The 14,069-nt window shown below is 37.4% G+C and overlaps 1 protein-coding gene across 2 annotated transcripts in view; it reads left to right on the top strand.

The window, feature by feature from the left end:
- LOC123518677 (signal peptidase complex subunit 1-like) overlaps window positions 1–14,069 on the top strand; it is a 28,518-nt gene that overhangs the window by 9,910 nt on the left and 4,539 nt on the right. For both annotated transcript variants that reach the window (XM_045279636.1, XM_045279637.1), the window contains one exon: window positions 11,597–11,656. In XM_045279636.1, coding sequence (XP_045135571.1) covers window positions 11,597–11,656 — 60 coding nt within the window. The remainder of the gene's footprint in view (window positions 1–11,596; window positions 11,657–14,069) is intronic.

The following is a 14,069-nucleotide window of genomic DNA, read 5'->3' as shown; positions in this document are numbered from 1 at the left end:
TTTCTGAATTCTATAAACAGGAACAAACTTTTTTACTCCTTCATTGTATTTCTGTAAGAATATGTCATATTTCTCTTGTACAGTCTTCCTGCACATAATATCACTCCATTCAATATCAGCAAAATAACTCCTTATTTTTTCAAAATCTGCTCTTGCATAATTTAATCTCTCTCCTTTATAGTCCTCTCTGTATCTTATCTCATCTTCCTCCTGCATTTGCACCTCTAATGTCACATGATCACTTTTCCCCATTGGACTAAGATATTGTATGATTGGAGGGGACTCTGGTTTCTTTGTGAAAACTAGGTCAAGCAACGATGGTTCTTCTTCCCCCCTGTGCCTTGTTGACTCCTCCACCCACTGGTCCATTGTATTAACCATAGTCAACTGTAACACTTTCTTACCCCACTGCCCAGCATTATCTATCACTTCCATCTCTCTCCAGTTAATTTTTTTACAGTTGAAGTCTCCAACTAAGAGTATTCTTCTATCTCTTCTTATCATATTATCTAGGCTCTTTGCATATCTTTATGCTCTTCTGATCCCCATGTATTAGTCTTTGGTGGAACATGTGTAACTATAATGTGTGTGTGTGTGTGTGTGAGTGTGTGTGTGTAATTTCACCATGGTCGTCTGCTGGTCACCCAGCCAGCCTTCCCCATTACGGAGCGAGCTCAGAGCTCATAGACCGATCTTCGGGTAGGACTGAGACCACAACACATTCCACATACCAGGAAAGCGAGGCCACAACCCCTCGAGTTACATCCCGTACCTATTTACTGCTAGGTGAACAGGGGCTACACATTAAGAGGCTTGCCTATTTGCCTCGCCGCACCTGGGATTCAAACCCGGGCCTTTTCGGTTGTGAGCCGAGCGTACTAACCACTACACTATGCAGTGTGTGTGAGTGTGAGTGTGTGTGTGTGTGTGTGTGTGTGTGTGTGTGTGTGTGTGTGTGTGTGTGTGTGTTTACCTAGTTGTATTTACCTTGTTGTAATGTACAGGATTCGAGCAGGGCTCAAAGTGTCCTGTCTCTATGTCTCCATTTATCTAATTTTTCCTTAAAGTTATGCACATTATGTGCTGTAACAATTTCATTCAATGCATTTCTCTTTTCCACCGTTCTGTGCGGAAAACTGTATTTTGCAATATCCTTCACACACTGCCTCATCCTGATCTTCTTTACATGTCTTCTTGTCCTATCTTCTTCTGTCACCAGCACCAGGTCTTCCTTGTCTATCTTTCCAATGCCATTGAATGTCTTGTACATTGTTATTAGGTCCCCTCGTTCTCTTCTATCTTGTAAGGTTGGTAGTCCCATTTCCTTCGGTCCTTCATATGTTAGGTCCTTTAGTTCTTGCATCATCTTTGTAACAATCTTTTGTATCCTTTCTAATTTTCTTATATCCTTTTTAGAGCTCAAAAACCACACCACTGCTGCATATTCCAGCTTTGGACATATCATGCTTGTGATGATTTTTTTTTTCATTATATCTTTGTCCATGTATTGAAATACCACTCTTATTAGTCAGTATTTTATATGTTAATCCAAATATCTTGCTTATGTGTTTTTTGGGGATCAGATTTTCCTGTATGATCACCCTCAGATCTTTTCCTCTTTAGTCTTCATTATTTGTTTCTCTCCCATCAAATAGTTCCATACTGGTCTTCTTTTGCTCTTTCTTAGTTCCATTATGTGACATTTCTTGGCATTAAACTCCAATTTCCACTTTTTACTCCATTCATAGATTTTATTTATATCTTCCTGTAACAGCAGACAGTCCTCCCTGGTTTTGATAACTCAGCAGCTTTGCATCATCAGCAAATAAATTAATATACGTAACTGTTTACCCCAATGTGAATGTTGTTTACATAAATCTGAAACATAATACGTAGTGGCTAACACTGACCCTTGTGGCACTCCACTAGTTACTTTGCTCCAAGATGAGTATGTATCTCTGATCACAGTTCTTATCTCCCTATCCTTGAAATAATCTCTTGTCCATTCTAGCAAAGTTCCTTGCAATCATCCCATATTCTCTAGTTTCCAAAGTAGTTTTCCATGAGAAACTTTATCAAAAGCTTTTTTTTATATCCAGGTATACTGTGTCCACCCATCCGTCTTTCTTTTCCAGTCCTGCAGTAACTCTTGAGTAGAAGCTTAATAAGTTTGATATACATGACCGCCCTATCCTGAACCCAAATCGTCTGTTCGATACACGTGTGTGTGTGTGTGTGTGTGTGTGTGTGTGTGTGTGTGTGTGTGTTTACCTAGTTGTATTTACCTAGTTGTAGTTTTACAGGGCCTGGGCTTTATGCTCGTGTGGTCCCGTCTCCATATCTACACTTATCCAATTTTTCTTTAAAACTATGTACACTCTTTGCTGATACCACTTCCTCACTCAAACTGTTCCAAGTCTCAACACATCTTTGCGGGAAACTAAATTTTTTAACATCTCTCAGACATCGTCTCTTCCTTAGTTTCTTACTATGCGATCTTGTGCTTCTAATGTCATATTCTTCTCTCAGGATCAGTTTCTCATTATCCACTTCATCCATTCCGTTAATCAATTTATAAACTTGTATCAGATCCCCTCTCTCTCTTCTCTGCTCCAAGGTTGGTAGATCCATTGCCTTTAGTCTCTCCTCATATGCCATCCCTTTAAATTCTGGAACCATTCTTGTAGCCATTTTTGTAGTCTCTAATTTTCTTATGTGTTTCTTTTATGGGAGTCCACACAACTCCTGCATATTCCAATCTAGGTCTTATTTTAGTACTTATCAATTTCTTCATCATTTCCTTGTCCATATAGTGAAATGCTACTCCAATATTCCTTAGCAAATTATACGTCTCTGAAAATTCTATCAATATGGCTAACCGGTTGATTATTTTCTTCCATTGTCACTCCCAAGTCCTTTTCCTTTTTTACTTTTTCTAGTTCTACTCCATCTCCCATCTTATAGATTCCCACTGGTCGTCTTTCACTTTTTCCCATTTCCATGACATGGCTTTTGTCCACATTGAATTCCATCTCCCATTTTTTGCTCCATTTCCAGATCTTGTTTAAGTCTTCCTGTAGTATTTCACAATCCTCTTTTTGTTTAATGACTGCACAGTTTCGCATCATCCAAAACAGATTTATGTAGCTGTTCACTCCTCTGGCATGTCATTTATATATACGAGAAAAGTATTGGTGCCAATATTGACCCCTGTGGCACTCCGCTGTCTACTGTTCTCCACTTGGACTTCATATCTTTAACTATCGTCCTTATTTCTCTTCCCATTAAGTAATTCTTCATTCATCTCAATGTGCTTCCTTTTAAGCCACCCTTCTCCTCTAACTTCCATAGTAATCTTTCATGTGGCACTTTATCAAAAGCCTTTTTTAGATCTAAATAAATACAGTCAACCCATCCCTCTCTCTCTTGTACTTTATCAACTATTCTAAGTAGAAACTCAATAAATTTGTCACACATGACCGACCTTTTCTAAAACCAAATTGGCTATTTGATAATATTTTGTTGTCTTCAAGAAACCCGATCCATTGCTTCTTTATTACTTTTCACACATCTTGCATATTACACTAGTTAGTGATACCGGCCTGTAATTTAAAGGTTCTTCCTTCCTTCCGCTCTTATATATGGGAACCACCTCAGCTCTTTTCCACTCCACTGGCACTGTTCCATTTTCTATTGAACATTTTATGATGTTGTATATTGGACTTGCTAGTTCTTCCCTACATTCTTTCAGTATTCTGCCTGAGACTTCATCCGTCCCATTGCCTTTTCCTCATCCAATTCCGTCATCAACTTTTTATTTCAAGCTTGGTTACTTTAATCTCTTTCATATAGACAGTCTCTATTACCCTGTGGTCTTTCAAATTTGGATTCCTTAGTAAAGACCTCATGAAATTTACTATTTAACAGTTCTGCCATACTTTTGGGTCTTCCACCATTCCGTTTCTCCTTTTAACCTTTCTATTGTTTCTTTTTGTCTTATTTTTCCATTTATGAATCTGTAGAACAATTTTGGTTGTTCCTTACATTTTTCGACAATGTCCTTTTCATAGTTCTTTTCTTCTTCCTTTCTCACCTTAGCATATTCATTTCTTGCTGTTTTGAAGTTTTCCTTATTTTCTGGATTTCTGTTTCTTCTCCACCTTTTCCATGCTCCATCTTGTTTCTCCTTTGCCCTAGCACATCTTGCATTAAACCAATCTTTCTTTCTTTCTTCTTTAGGTCTATATTTGAACATATTCCTGACCCCAGTTTTGTATATTTCCAAAAATAAGTTATATTTCTCTTGAACCGTTAATGAGTTTTCCATCTCCCAGTTTACTTTTTTAAAATAGTTCTTGAGATTCTCAATATCAGCCTTTCTGTAATTTAATCGGTCTCCTTTGTATGATTCATCTCTATCTTCCTTTCCTTCTTCTATATCCATCTCTAATATTACATGGTCACTCTTTCCCAATGGGCACTTGTATCTTATATCATCGTTAATTGGTATATCCCTTGTAAAACTAGGTCTAATCTTGCCGGCTCATCGTTTCCTCTGAATCTTGTGTTTTCCTTTACTCTTTGGACCATCAAATTATCTATCATTAGGTTCAGGAATCTATCTCCCAGGCATCTTCCCCCATACCACTTTCATAATTTTCCCAGTCTACCTCCTTACAGTTGAAATCTCCTATCAATATCACTTTTCTCCTTTCCTTAATGATTCTTGTAAGACTCCTTATTGTGTCATCTATCATGTCTCTATATTCTTGGTTAGTCCATGAGTTTGTTTTTGGTGGCACATATGTTCCAATGATTGTTAACTCCTTTTTGTTAATATGCATCTTAACATACAGTATTTCTGATTTTCCTTCCCAAACTCCACTTGATTTACCACTATCTCCTTCCTTAACATCATCATGACTCCTCCTCCTCCTTTACCCACTCTCTCTCCTCCATATATTATACCTTTTATCTATGTCTATTTTTATTGCCTCATTTAACTTTGTTTCCACCAGGCATACAATATCTGGTTCTTCTTTCTTTATGTAATCTCTTAATTCTAATTTACTAGATAAAATCCCATCTATGTTTGTATACATCATTTTAATCTCTTGTTCTTATCATTTTTAGTTAAACTTGCTCCATTCTTTTCTCTTCTTTCTCTTTTATATACCATTTCCTTATCCTGTCTCCTATAATTCTCCAAAAAAAATGCCTTCTTCTCCTCCTCTGACCTTTCATTATTTTTTTCTCTTGCTTCTGCCACCAGTTCATTGTGTCTCTTCCTTTCCTCCTCGTTTCTATTTTTCTTTATATATATATCTTTGCAACCTTCTGTTTGTCTGAGTTTCGTTTTTCTATATAGTACTTCTTCTGCTGCTGTTTGTGATTTTAGTAATATCTTAATTGGTCTCACTATTCCTTCTTGATATGGTCCCATTCTATGGATTTCTTCTACTTCCTCTTCTAAGTTCTGTCTATCCTCGTCATTCAGATGTTTTAGTAGGTCTTTTACTGATTTCATTTCGTCTTTTTCCCTTCTTGGTCTATATTTAACATTTTTTCTTTCAGTCCAAAATAATTACACTCTTCTTTTTTTCCGATTTCTCTTACTAAATTTTCTTTTTCTTGAGGACTCCTATCATTTTGCTTGTCATATTTTCATCTCTTTCTTTTAACTGTTCTTGAAATACTTCTTGAAATGATTCCTTGTCTTTCTTATCTTGGATTCTCCATGCTTGTACTTCTTTTTAATCACGTCTTGTACTCTTTCTTCTTCTTTGTTAACTAGATCTTTAGCTTTTCTTTTCTTTCTCGGCTTTACCGAGTCCTTCTTCCATCAATTTCTTATAGTTCGCTATTTGGACTTTTAATTCTGTGTGTGTGTGTGTGTGTGTGTGTGTGTGTGTGTGTGTGTGTGTGTGTGTGTGTGTGTGTGTGTGTGTGTGTGTGTTGTACCTAATTGTATTTACCTAATTGTAACATACGGAAAAGAGCTATGCTCGTTGTCCCGTCTCCATATCTACTAATGTCCAGCTTTTTCTTAAAATCATGAATATTCCTTCGTTGACCACTTCCACGTCTAAACTATTCCATGCTTCCACCCTTCTATGAGGGAAGCTATATTTTTCACATCTCTCCTATAAGTGGCCATTTTAGTTTTTTCCCATGCCCTCTCGACATTCTTTCATTCCACATACACAGATCTTCCCTATCCATTTTTCCATGCCAATCATCACTCTGTATATTGCTATCAGGTCTCCCTTTCTCTTCTGTTTTCCAGGGTCGGAAGTTGCATTCTGTTCAGTCTGTCTTCATAAGTCAAATCTCTTAAGTCAGGCACCATTTTTGTTGCAGCCCTCTGTACTTTCTCTAGTTTCCTTATGTGTTTCTTTAAGTTCGAGCCCACTGTATTGTTGCATATTCAAGCCTTGGTCTTATCATTGCAGTAATTATTTTCTTCATCATTTCTTCATCTAAATATCTGAACGCCACTCTTATGTTCCTCAATAAGTTCAATACTTCTCCAATTATTTTGTTTATATGTCTCTCTGGCGATAGGTCATTGGTAATTGTCACCCCAAGGTCTTTTTCTTCATGACTGGTTTTATGTCTTCATTTCCTATCTTGTACATACTCCTGATTCTTCTTTCACTCTTGCCAAACTCTAATTTCTTGCATTTTGTCGTGTTGAACTCCATTTGCCATGTACAGCTCCATTTCCATATTCTGTCCAAGTCTTCCTGGAGTAGTTCGCAATCTTTGTCACATCTCACTTTTCTTAACAATTTTGCATCGTCTGCAAATAGGCTCACATAACTGGACACCCCATCCACCATGTCATTTATGTAGACCGCAAACATTACTGGTGCCAACACTGATCCCTGTGGAACTCCACTCTCCACCAAGCCCCATTCTGATGGTCTGTCCTTAATTATTGTTCTCATTTCTCTTCCTACCAAAAGTCTTCCATCCATTTTAGTAAACTGCCATGCACTCCTCCTACCATTTCAAGTTTCCAGATCAGTCTCCGTGTGGTACCTTATCAAAGGCCTTTTTAAATCCAGATATATTCCATCAGCCCAACCATCTCTTTCCTGTATTACATCTATCACCCTCGAATAGTAACATATCAGGTTTGTCGTGCATGAACGCCCTTTTCTAAAACCAAATTGACACTCACAAAGTATGTCATTTTTCTCCAAGAAGTCTGTCCATCTATTCTTCACCACCCTCTCACACATCTTAGCTACCACACTTGTAAGTGACACTGGTCTATAGTTCAATGGGTCTCTTTGTTACCTGATTTATAAATTGGGACAATGTTAGCTCTTTTCCAGTCTTGGGGCACTACACCTTCCCTTAATGAGGCATCAATTACTTCACAAACTTTTTCTGCCAGTTGCTCCTGCATTCTCTTAAAATCCATCCTGATACCCCATCAGGTCCCACAGCTTTTCTCACTTCTAAACTCCCCATCATATTCTTGATCTCCTCCACAGTTACTTGAAACTCCTTCATAATCCCTTTCTGTTCCATTACCAGTGGTTTGTCAAAAGCAGTCTCCTTTGTGAATACCTTCCGAAAGCATCCATTCATAGCCTCTGCCATTTCCTGGGATCCTCACTGCATACTCCATTTACTTCTAAACTTTCAATACTTTCTCTATTTTTGATGTTGTTGTTCACATGTCTGTAAAAAGCCTTGGTTGGTCTTTACATTTATCAATTATATCCTTTTCTTGTTTCTTTCTTTCTTCTCTTCTAATCAACACATATTCATTTCTTGCTCTTTTGTAACTTTCCCACTGCTTAATCCGTCTTTTCCTTCTCCACCTCTTCCATGCATCCTCTTTTCTTGTTCTAGCCTTTTCACATCTATCGTTAAACCAGTCCTGCTTTCCAACTTCTCTATGTTGTCTTATTGGTACAAATTTTTCTCACCTTCTTTGTATATTTTTATAAATTCCTTCCACTTTTCATTTGCTCCTTAGCAATCTTGAATTTCATCCAATTTGTCTCTTGAAAGAATTTCTTTAGGTTTCCAAAATCTGTCTTGGCATAATTCCATCTTCCCACTTTATATTCTTCATTTCTTCTAGATTTCTCTTCATCTATCACCTTGAACTCCAAAACTGCATGATCACTCTTTGCTAAAGGGCACTCCACCCTCATCTCCTCAATGACCATTGGCTCTGTACTAAAGACCAAGTCCAGTCTTGACGATGCTCCCTCTCCTCCAAACCTAGTATCTTCTTTGACCCACTGAGTTAACACATTTTCCATTGCCAGTGTCAATAGTGTATTTCCCATGTTGTCTCTGATCCTCCATTGACCAGTCCTCCCAACACACCTCTTTACAATTAAAATCTCCCATCATTATAGTTTGTTCACAGCCACCCAACATTTCTTCCAGACATGTTCCTGTATCTCTTATCATTTCTTCATATTCCTGTACTGACCATGCATTTGTCTTAGGTGGTACGTACACCACTATGTAGTGCCTCTTTTTTCCTTCATTAGTTTCTGCTCTGATCTTTAGCACTTCTGCCTTTCCCAGACCTTCTTTCACTTGATCCACCTTTATATCTTTTTTAACCAGCAACATCACTCCTCCTCCCATCTTACCTACTCTATTTCTTTTCCAAACATTATATTTCCCTTCTCCAACCATCATCAGGTCTTCTCCCTCTCTCAGTTTTGTTTCAGTAAGACCCACAATATCTGGGTTCTTGTCCCTCAAGTAATCGTTGAGTTCTAAAATCCCCGATATCACTCCATTTATGTTGGAATACATTACATTCCGCTCATACGTAAGTTTCTTTAGTCCTTTCTTACTGTACTTTTCTGGGTTATGAACCACTTCCTCAGTGTGTGTGTGTGTGTGTGTGTGTGTGTGTGTGTGTTTTCAGTGTTATAAGATACAGGAAAAGAGCTATATTTGGCTTATGCTGTTTCATCTCCATATCAACTTTAATCCAAATTTTCATTAAATTAAATTAAATTTCCTTAAATTAAATTAACATTATGGGTTGTCTTGGCACACACTATTTCATGAGTAAGTTCATTCCATGCTGCTATACTTTTGTGAGGAAAGCTATATTTCTTGACATCTCTTTGGTAAACATCCTCTGGTATTACTTGTATCTCGTAACACAAGATAGTCCATGTCCAATTTCCAGTATCCTATATAGTGCTATGAAATTGCCTCTTTCCCTAATTTTTTCACTCTAGTTTGGCCCAATCCCTTCAGTCACTCTTCATAACTATAACTTCATCTCTGGATTCTTTCTAGCTTCCTGACAGCCTTCTTTAAATTTGATGACCACAGTAATGCTACGTACTCCAATCTTGGACGTATCTTTATTGTCATCATTTTCTTTTTATGTCCTCATCAGTATAGGTGAATAGTATCTTGATATCTCTCAGTAGATTGTATTTTCTCTTGTTATCTTGTGTATATGCTTCTCAAATGACACTTTATTAGAAATGGTTGCTCTTCAATCTTTTTCTGTTTTTCTTTTATGTAGTAATTTCTTAATTTCTAAAATGGTAGTTTCCTTTTGTTTTTTACACTCTTTCCAAATTCCAGCACATTGTATTTCTAGGCATTAAACTCCAGCTCCACCTCAATGACCATTCATGTATCCTAATCGAGTCTTCATTCAGACCTTCAGTTTTCTTTATTTAGCTTAACTGACACATTATTACTTCTGGCCTATGATATTTACCCATTAAAATCCCTTGAGTTGACATGTTGCTGTACTTAGAAATAAGGGTAGGAAGGCTTCATGAATTGATCTGGTAAAAATGTTACGTGGCACTGTTGAATGATTATGAAAAATTTTCTAGTATTTTGTAATTGCACTGTGTAGCAATCTACTATAAATAGAGAAAAATTGTGATTTCAGTCTCTGAGTACTCCATGTGTTCCAAACCCACAACTCTTAGCTCGTTATGTGTGTATTTATCTATTTGTATTTACCTATTTGTGTATTACAGGGCCCGAGCTAAGCTCTCTGTGTCCTGTCTCCTTGTCCATTCCTGTCATATCTCTCTTTCATCTGATTGACACACACTGCATCAACGACGTCACTGCTCGGTTTATTCCACTTATCAATACTACGATGCGGGAAACTGTACTTTCTCACGTCATTTAGACAGATGTCTTTATTAGGTTTTTTCCATGTCCTCGGAGATGATTACTTGTGGTCACCTTTATCAATTCTCTGTCCAATATGTCAATCTTGTTCACCAATTTATACATAGTTATCATGTCTCCCCTTGCTCTTCTCTCTTCTAATGTGGTCACCCTCAGTTCCCTCAGTCTTTCCTCATAGTCTAACTCTCTGAATCCTGGCACCATCCTTGTTGCCAACCTCTGTACCCTTTCTATCTTCTTCACATTTTTCTTCATGTGCGGAGACCAGACTCAAGCTGCATATTCTAACTAGGGTCTTATTAAAGTGCATAGTATCTTCTTCATCATTCCTTCATCTAGGTAGTGGAATGCAAGACCAATATTTTGAAGCATGTTATATGTTTTCCCAAATATCTTGTTAATGTGTTTCTCCGGTGACAAAGTGTTTTGCACGGTTACTCCTAAGTCATTCTCCTCATTGGTCTCTTCAATTTTCTCATCACCCAGCCTGCAATCCCTGTTTGGTCTGTATCTACTTCTTCCCATTTTCATAACATGACTCTTGTTTATATTAAATTCCATCTGCCACTTTTTACTCCACTCAAATATTTTATCAAGACCTTCCTGTAACTTGTTGCAATCTTCCAACTTCTTTACTCTCCTCATAATTTTAGTATCATCTGCGAATATATTCATGTAACTGTCAATTCCTACTGGCATATCATTAACATAAATCAAAAACATGATGTGGAACTCCACTGGTTACCTTTTTCCACTCTGACTTCTTTCCTTTCACCACTGTTCGCATTTCTCTTCCCACTAAGTAATTTTCCATCCATTTTGCTAGTTTATCACTTACTCCTCCAATCTTCTTTAGTTTCCACATCAGTCTATTGTGTGGTACTTTATCAAAGGCCTTTCTCAAGTCCAGGTAAATAGCATCCACCCATCCCTCTCTATGTTGTAGTATGTCAGTCACTCTTGAATAAAAACATAATAAATTGGATACACACGATCTTCCTTTTCTGAAACCAAACTGCCTTTCACTCAGAATGTTTTCACTTTTTAGATACTCACTTCACTTTGCTTTAATTACTTCTTCACATACCTTGCACAATATACTAGTCAACAATACTGGTCTGTAATTTAATGGTTCCATTCTACTTCCATTCTTATATATAGGCACAATGTCAGCTCTTTTCCACTCTTTCGGGACTATTCCTGTTCGTATGGAGGTTTCCACAATATCAAATATGGGGTTCAACAATTGATCTTTACATTCTTTCAGCAACCTCCCAGATATGCCATCAGGCCCCATTGATTTATTAATGTGTGTGTGTATGTGTGTCTGTGTTTGTGTGTGTGATTTTCTTTAACAGAAACTAAAACATTCAAACCTGTCGTCATAGGTAACTGCTGAGCAAGTTTAAAACAAATTCATTTCTTTCTACAGGACTTTGAGGGTCAAAAGTTGGCTGAGAGACTGTTCCAGATTATTGTGGTGGCATTTGGGGTAAGTGGATCATTATTTTCATGTGTTTTCTTTGAAATATACAAGCAGTTAGTGATGAAATGTAAGCTTGAATGATGGAAAGGGGAATTATATGAATAGATAGCAAGAGAAAATAATGCAGTAAGTAAAAATAAGTTGGTGTGAAAAAAATACAGGGATTTCTCGATTTATGCATGTTTAGAATATGTGATTTTGGAATAACTTGAAGTAAAAGAAACTAGTCAATTTTTCATATTACACAGATTATTTAGATTAACATGACAAGAAAATCAAGTTACTCAGCTGGTATAGTTCCGTGATGCAGCCAGTAGGTGTCACCAGGTGTTCCCTATGTATACACACACTGCCCCTTTGCATAGCACTTCAAAGCTCATTGTTACTAGTGGTGGGTAGGTACCAATAATTCAAGTATTCAAAGAACTGGTTTCAGAACTGGTTCCATGTGAAATTGGTAAAGCGTGGCTAGTGAATACCACCTGTGCATTGCTTGATGGTTACCAGGACAGTGTGTGGTGTTCCAGGATTCATCTAGAATACTGGTTGGCATGATTATAGAATACAGAGTACTGACTCCTTATGATCTGTGATGGATACCCAATGTGAATGGATGTGCAGTTTACCTAATGATTACTCTTAATCTCACACAGGATTCGTTTGATAATCTACAATGTCTTTTCCATGTAATTCCACACTGGAGGTGTTCTATTTTGCTTTGATGCCATTGTTTTACTAGATTTGAACGTAATACATTTTTTTTTTTCTAATACCAGAAACTTAGATATAATCTAGTTATGTGCACCTTTAACTCCACCAGTAAATATACCCTATGTTATGATGTCATAGGATATCTATCAATCAGAGTACAGTAAGCCTCCACATTTAGCGATCCTATTAGTCTGCCGAAACCATCGCTAAATTGGAATTTTGCCAAATTTGAATACTATTTTAAATAGGGAAAAATACCAATCAGTCTTTCGTCCGCCCAAAGTCCCCATTTCGAGTCCCCATTTATAGCTGCAACATCGCCACCTTCACGAGAATCAGCACCCCCCGAACCACTAGTGGAGGCCATGGTGATAGTGAAACTCGTTAAACAGCGAGGATGGGAGCACAAAAAATGAGTTCACACGCTGGATTAACATGCACAATAGCTCAAGTGTCGAGCGGGAATGCTGAAGGCACTGTGGGGCTGACATCATGGCCAAACAGACACGCGATTGGCTCAGAGCAAGTGGGAGGCAGGACAATTGGCTCAGAGCGAGCGGGAGGCGGGACAGTGTAGCGTGGTACATTCGCTAAATATGAGAAAATCGCTAAACTTGAGGGCTTGGCCTTTTTCCAGACAGTCGCTAAATAAGGGTTTTGCTAAGCTGGATTTCGCTAAATTTGGGGCCTTATTGTACAAAGAAATTATTATGATTTGGCAACATTAAATCAGTGCCTACTCTTCTTGACCAATGGCCAGCATGAATGAAATGTTTCTATATATTTGTGCAATTTCTTTGAATAATGGATGCAAAGTATACCTCTATGATTGTATTATACTCTACTTGCTCATCTGTAGATGCTGGTATTTGCAATAATTCCTAAGTAATATCAAATAATATGTATATTCTAAGCTTAATATACTGTTTGTGATTTGTAACTCATGCATATCTACTATCTCTATTCATGCAGAACCATTAAGGTGGAACTGGCTCTAAGAATCAAAAGTGGTTACTACCCATCTCTCTCTTGTACAGTTTATTTCAGTAATCATTTTCATTTTATGCAATTCTTACATTACACGATCCCTTCAGGAATGTATCCCGTGCATAATTCAAGAAATCCCTGTAGTAGAATATAACAAGATATGCATCTTATGGCAGAAAAAGGTTGAAGCAGCCTAGATTTTAGATGGGCTTGGGGAGGCGGAGGCCAATGCCCTATCAATTTTTTTCGTATTCCCCTCCAGTATGTACGTACAAAAATATATTATAGTAGGTATATTTTAGTCAAAACTGGTTATTTTATAGGAATAAACATCTAGAGACCAGATTCTTCTGTATATGTGGTAGCAGTGTTTGGGGTTTTAAATATAAACAAATGATCTTCCTCTCTTAGAAACAGGAAATAGATGACAGAGAATTCACACCTTTGCTAATGGAGACATTCTCTCTCTCTCAGTTTAATGTTTGCCCTTACTTATATTTTTGTAGGATGACATGCTATGGTGCTCTGTGCTTGTGACTACCTTCGCTTGTATCCTTTTAGCTACTGATGTGATTGGCTCCTTTTTGTTTATTGCATCCCACTTCATGAAAAATCAGATATTTTCCATTTATTTATTTATTTGATGGGACTACTACAGGTTAATCATATGTGGCTGAAGATACCTGGGTTTGTTCACCTTTTTCAGGCAATCAGAATAGTA

The sequence above is a fragment of the Portunus trituberculatus genome, chromosome 44 (genome assembly GCF_017591435.1).
Source record: "Portunus trituberculatus isolate SZX2019 chromosome 44, ASM1759143v1, whole genome shotgun sequence".
Lineage (NCBI taxonomy): Eukaryota > Metazoa > Arthropoda > Malacostraca > Decapoda > Portunidae > Portunus > Portunus trituberculatus.
The sequence above is the reverse complement of the archived record's forward strand: the minus strand, read 5'-3'. Positions and strand labels throughout refer to the sequence as shown.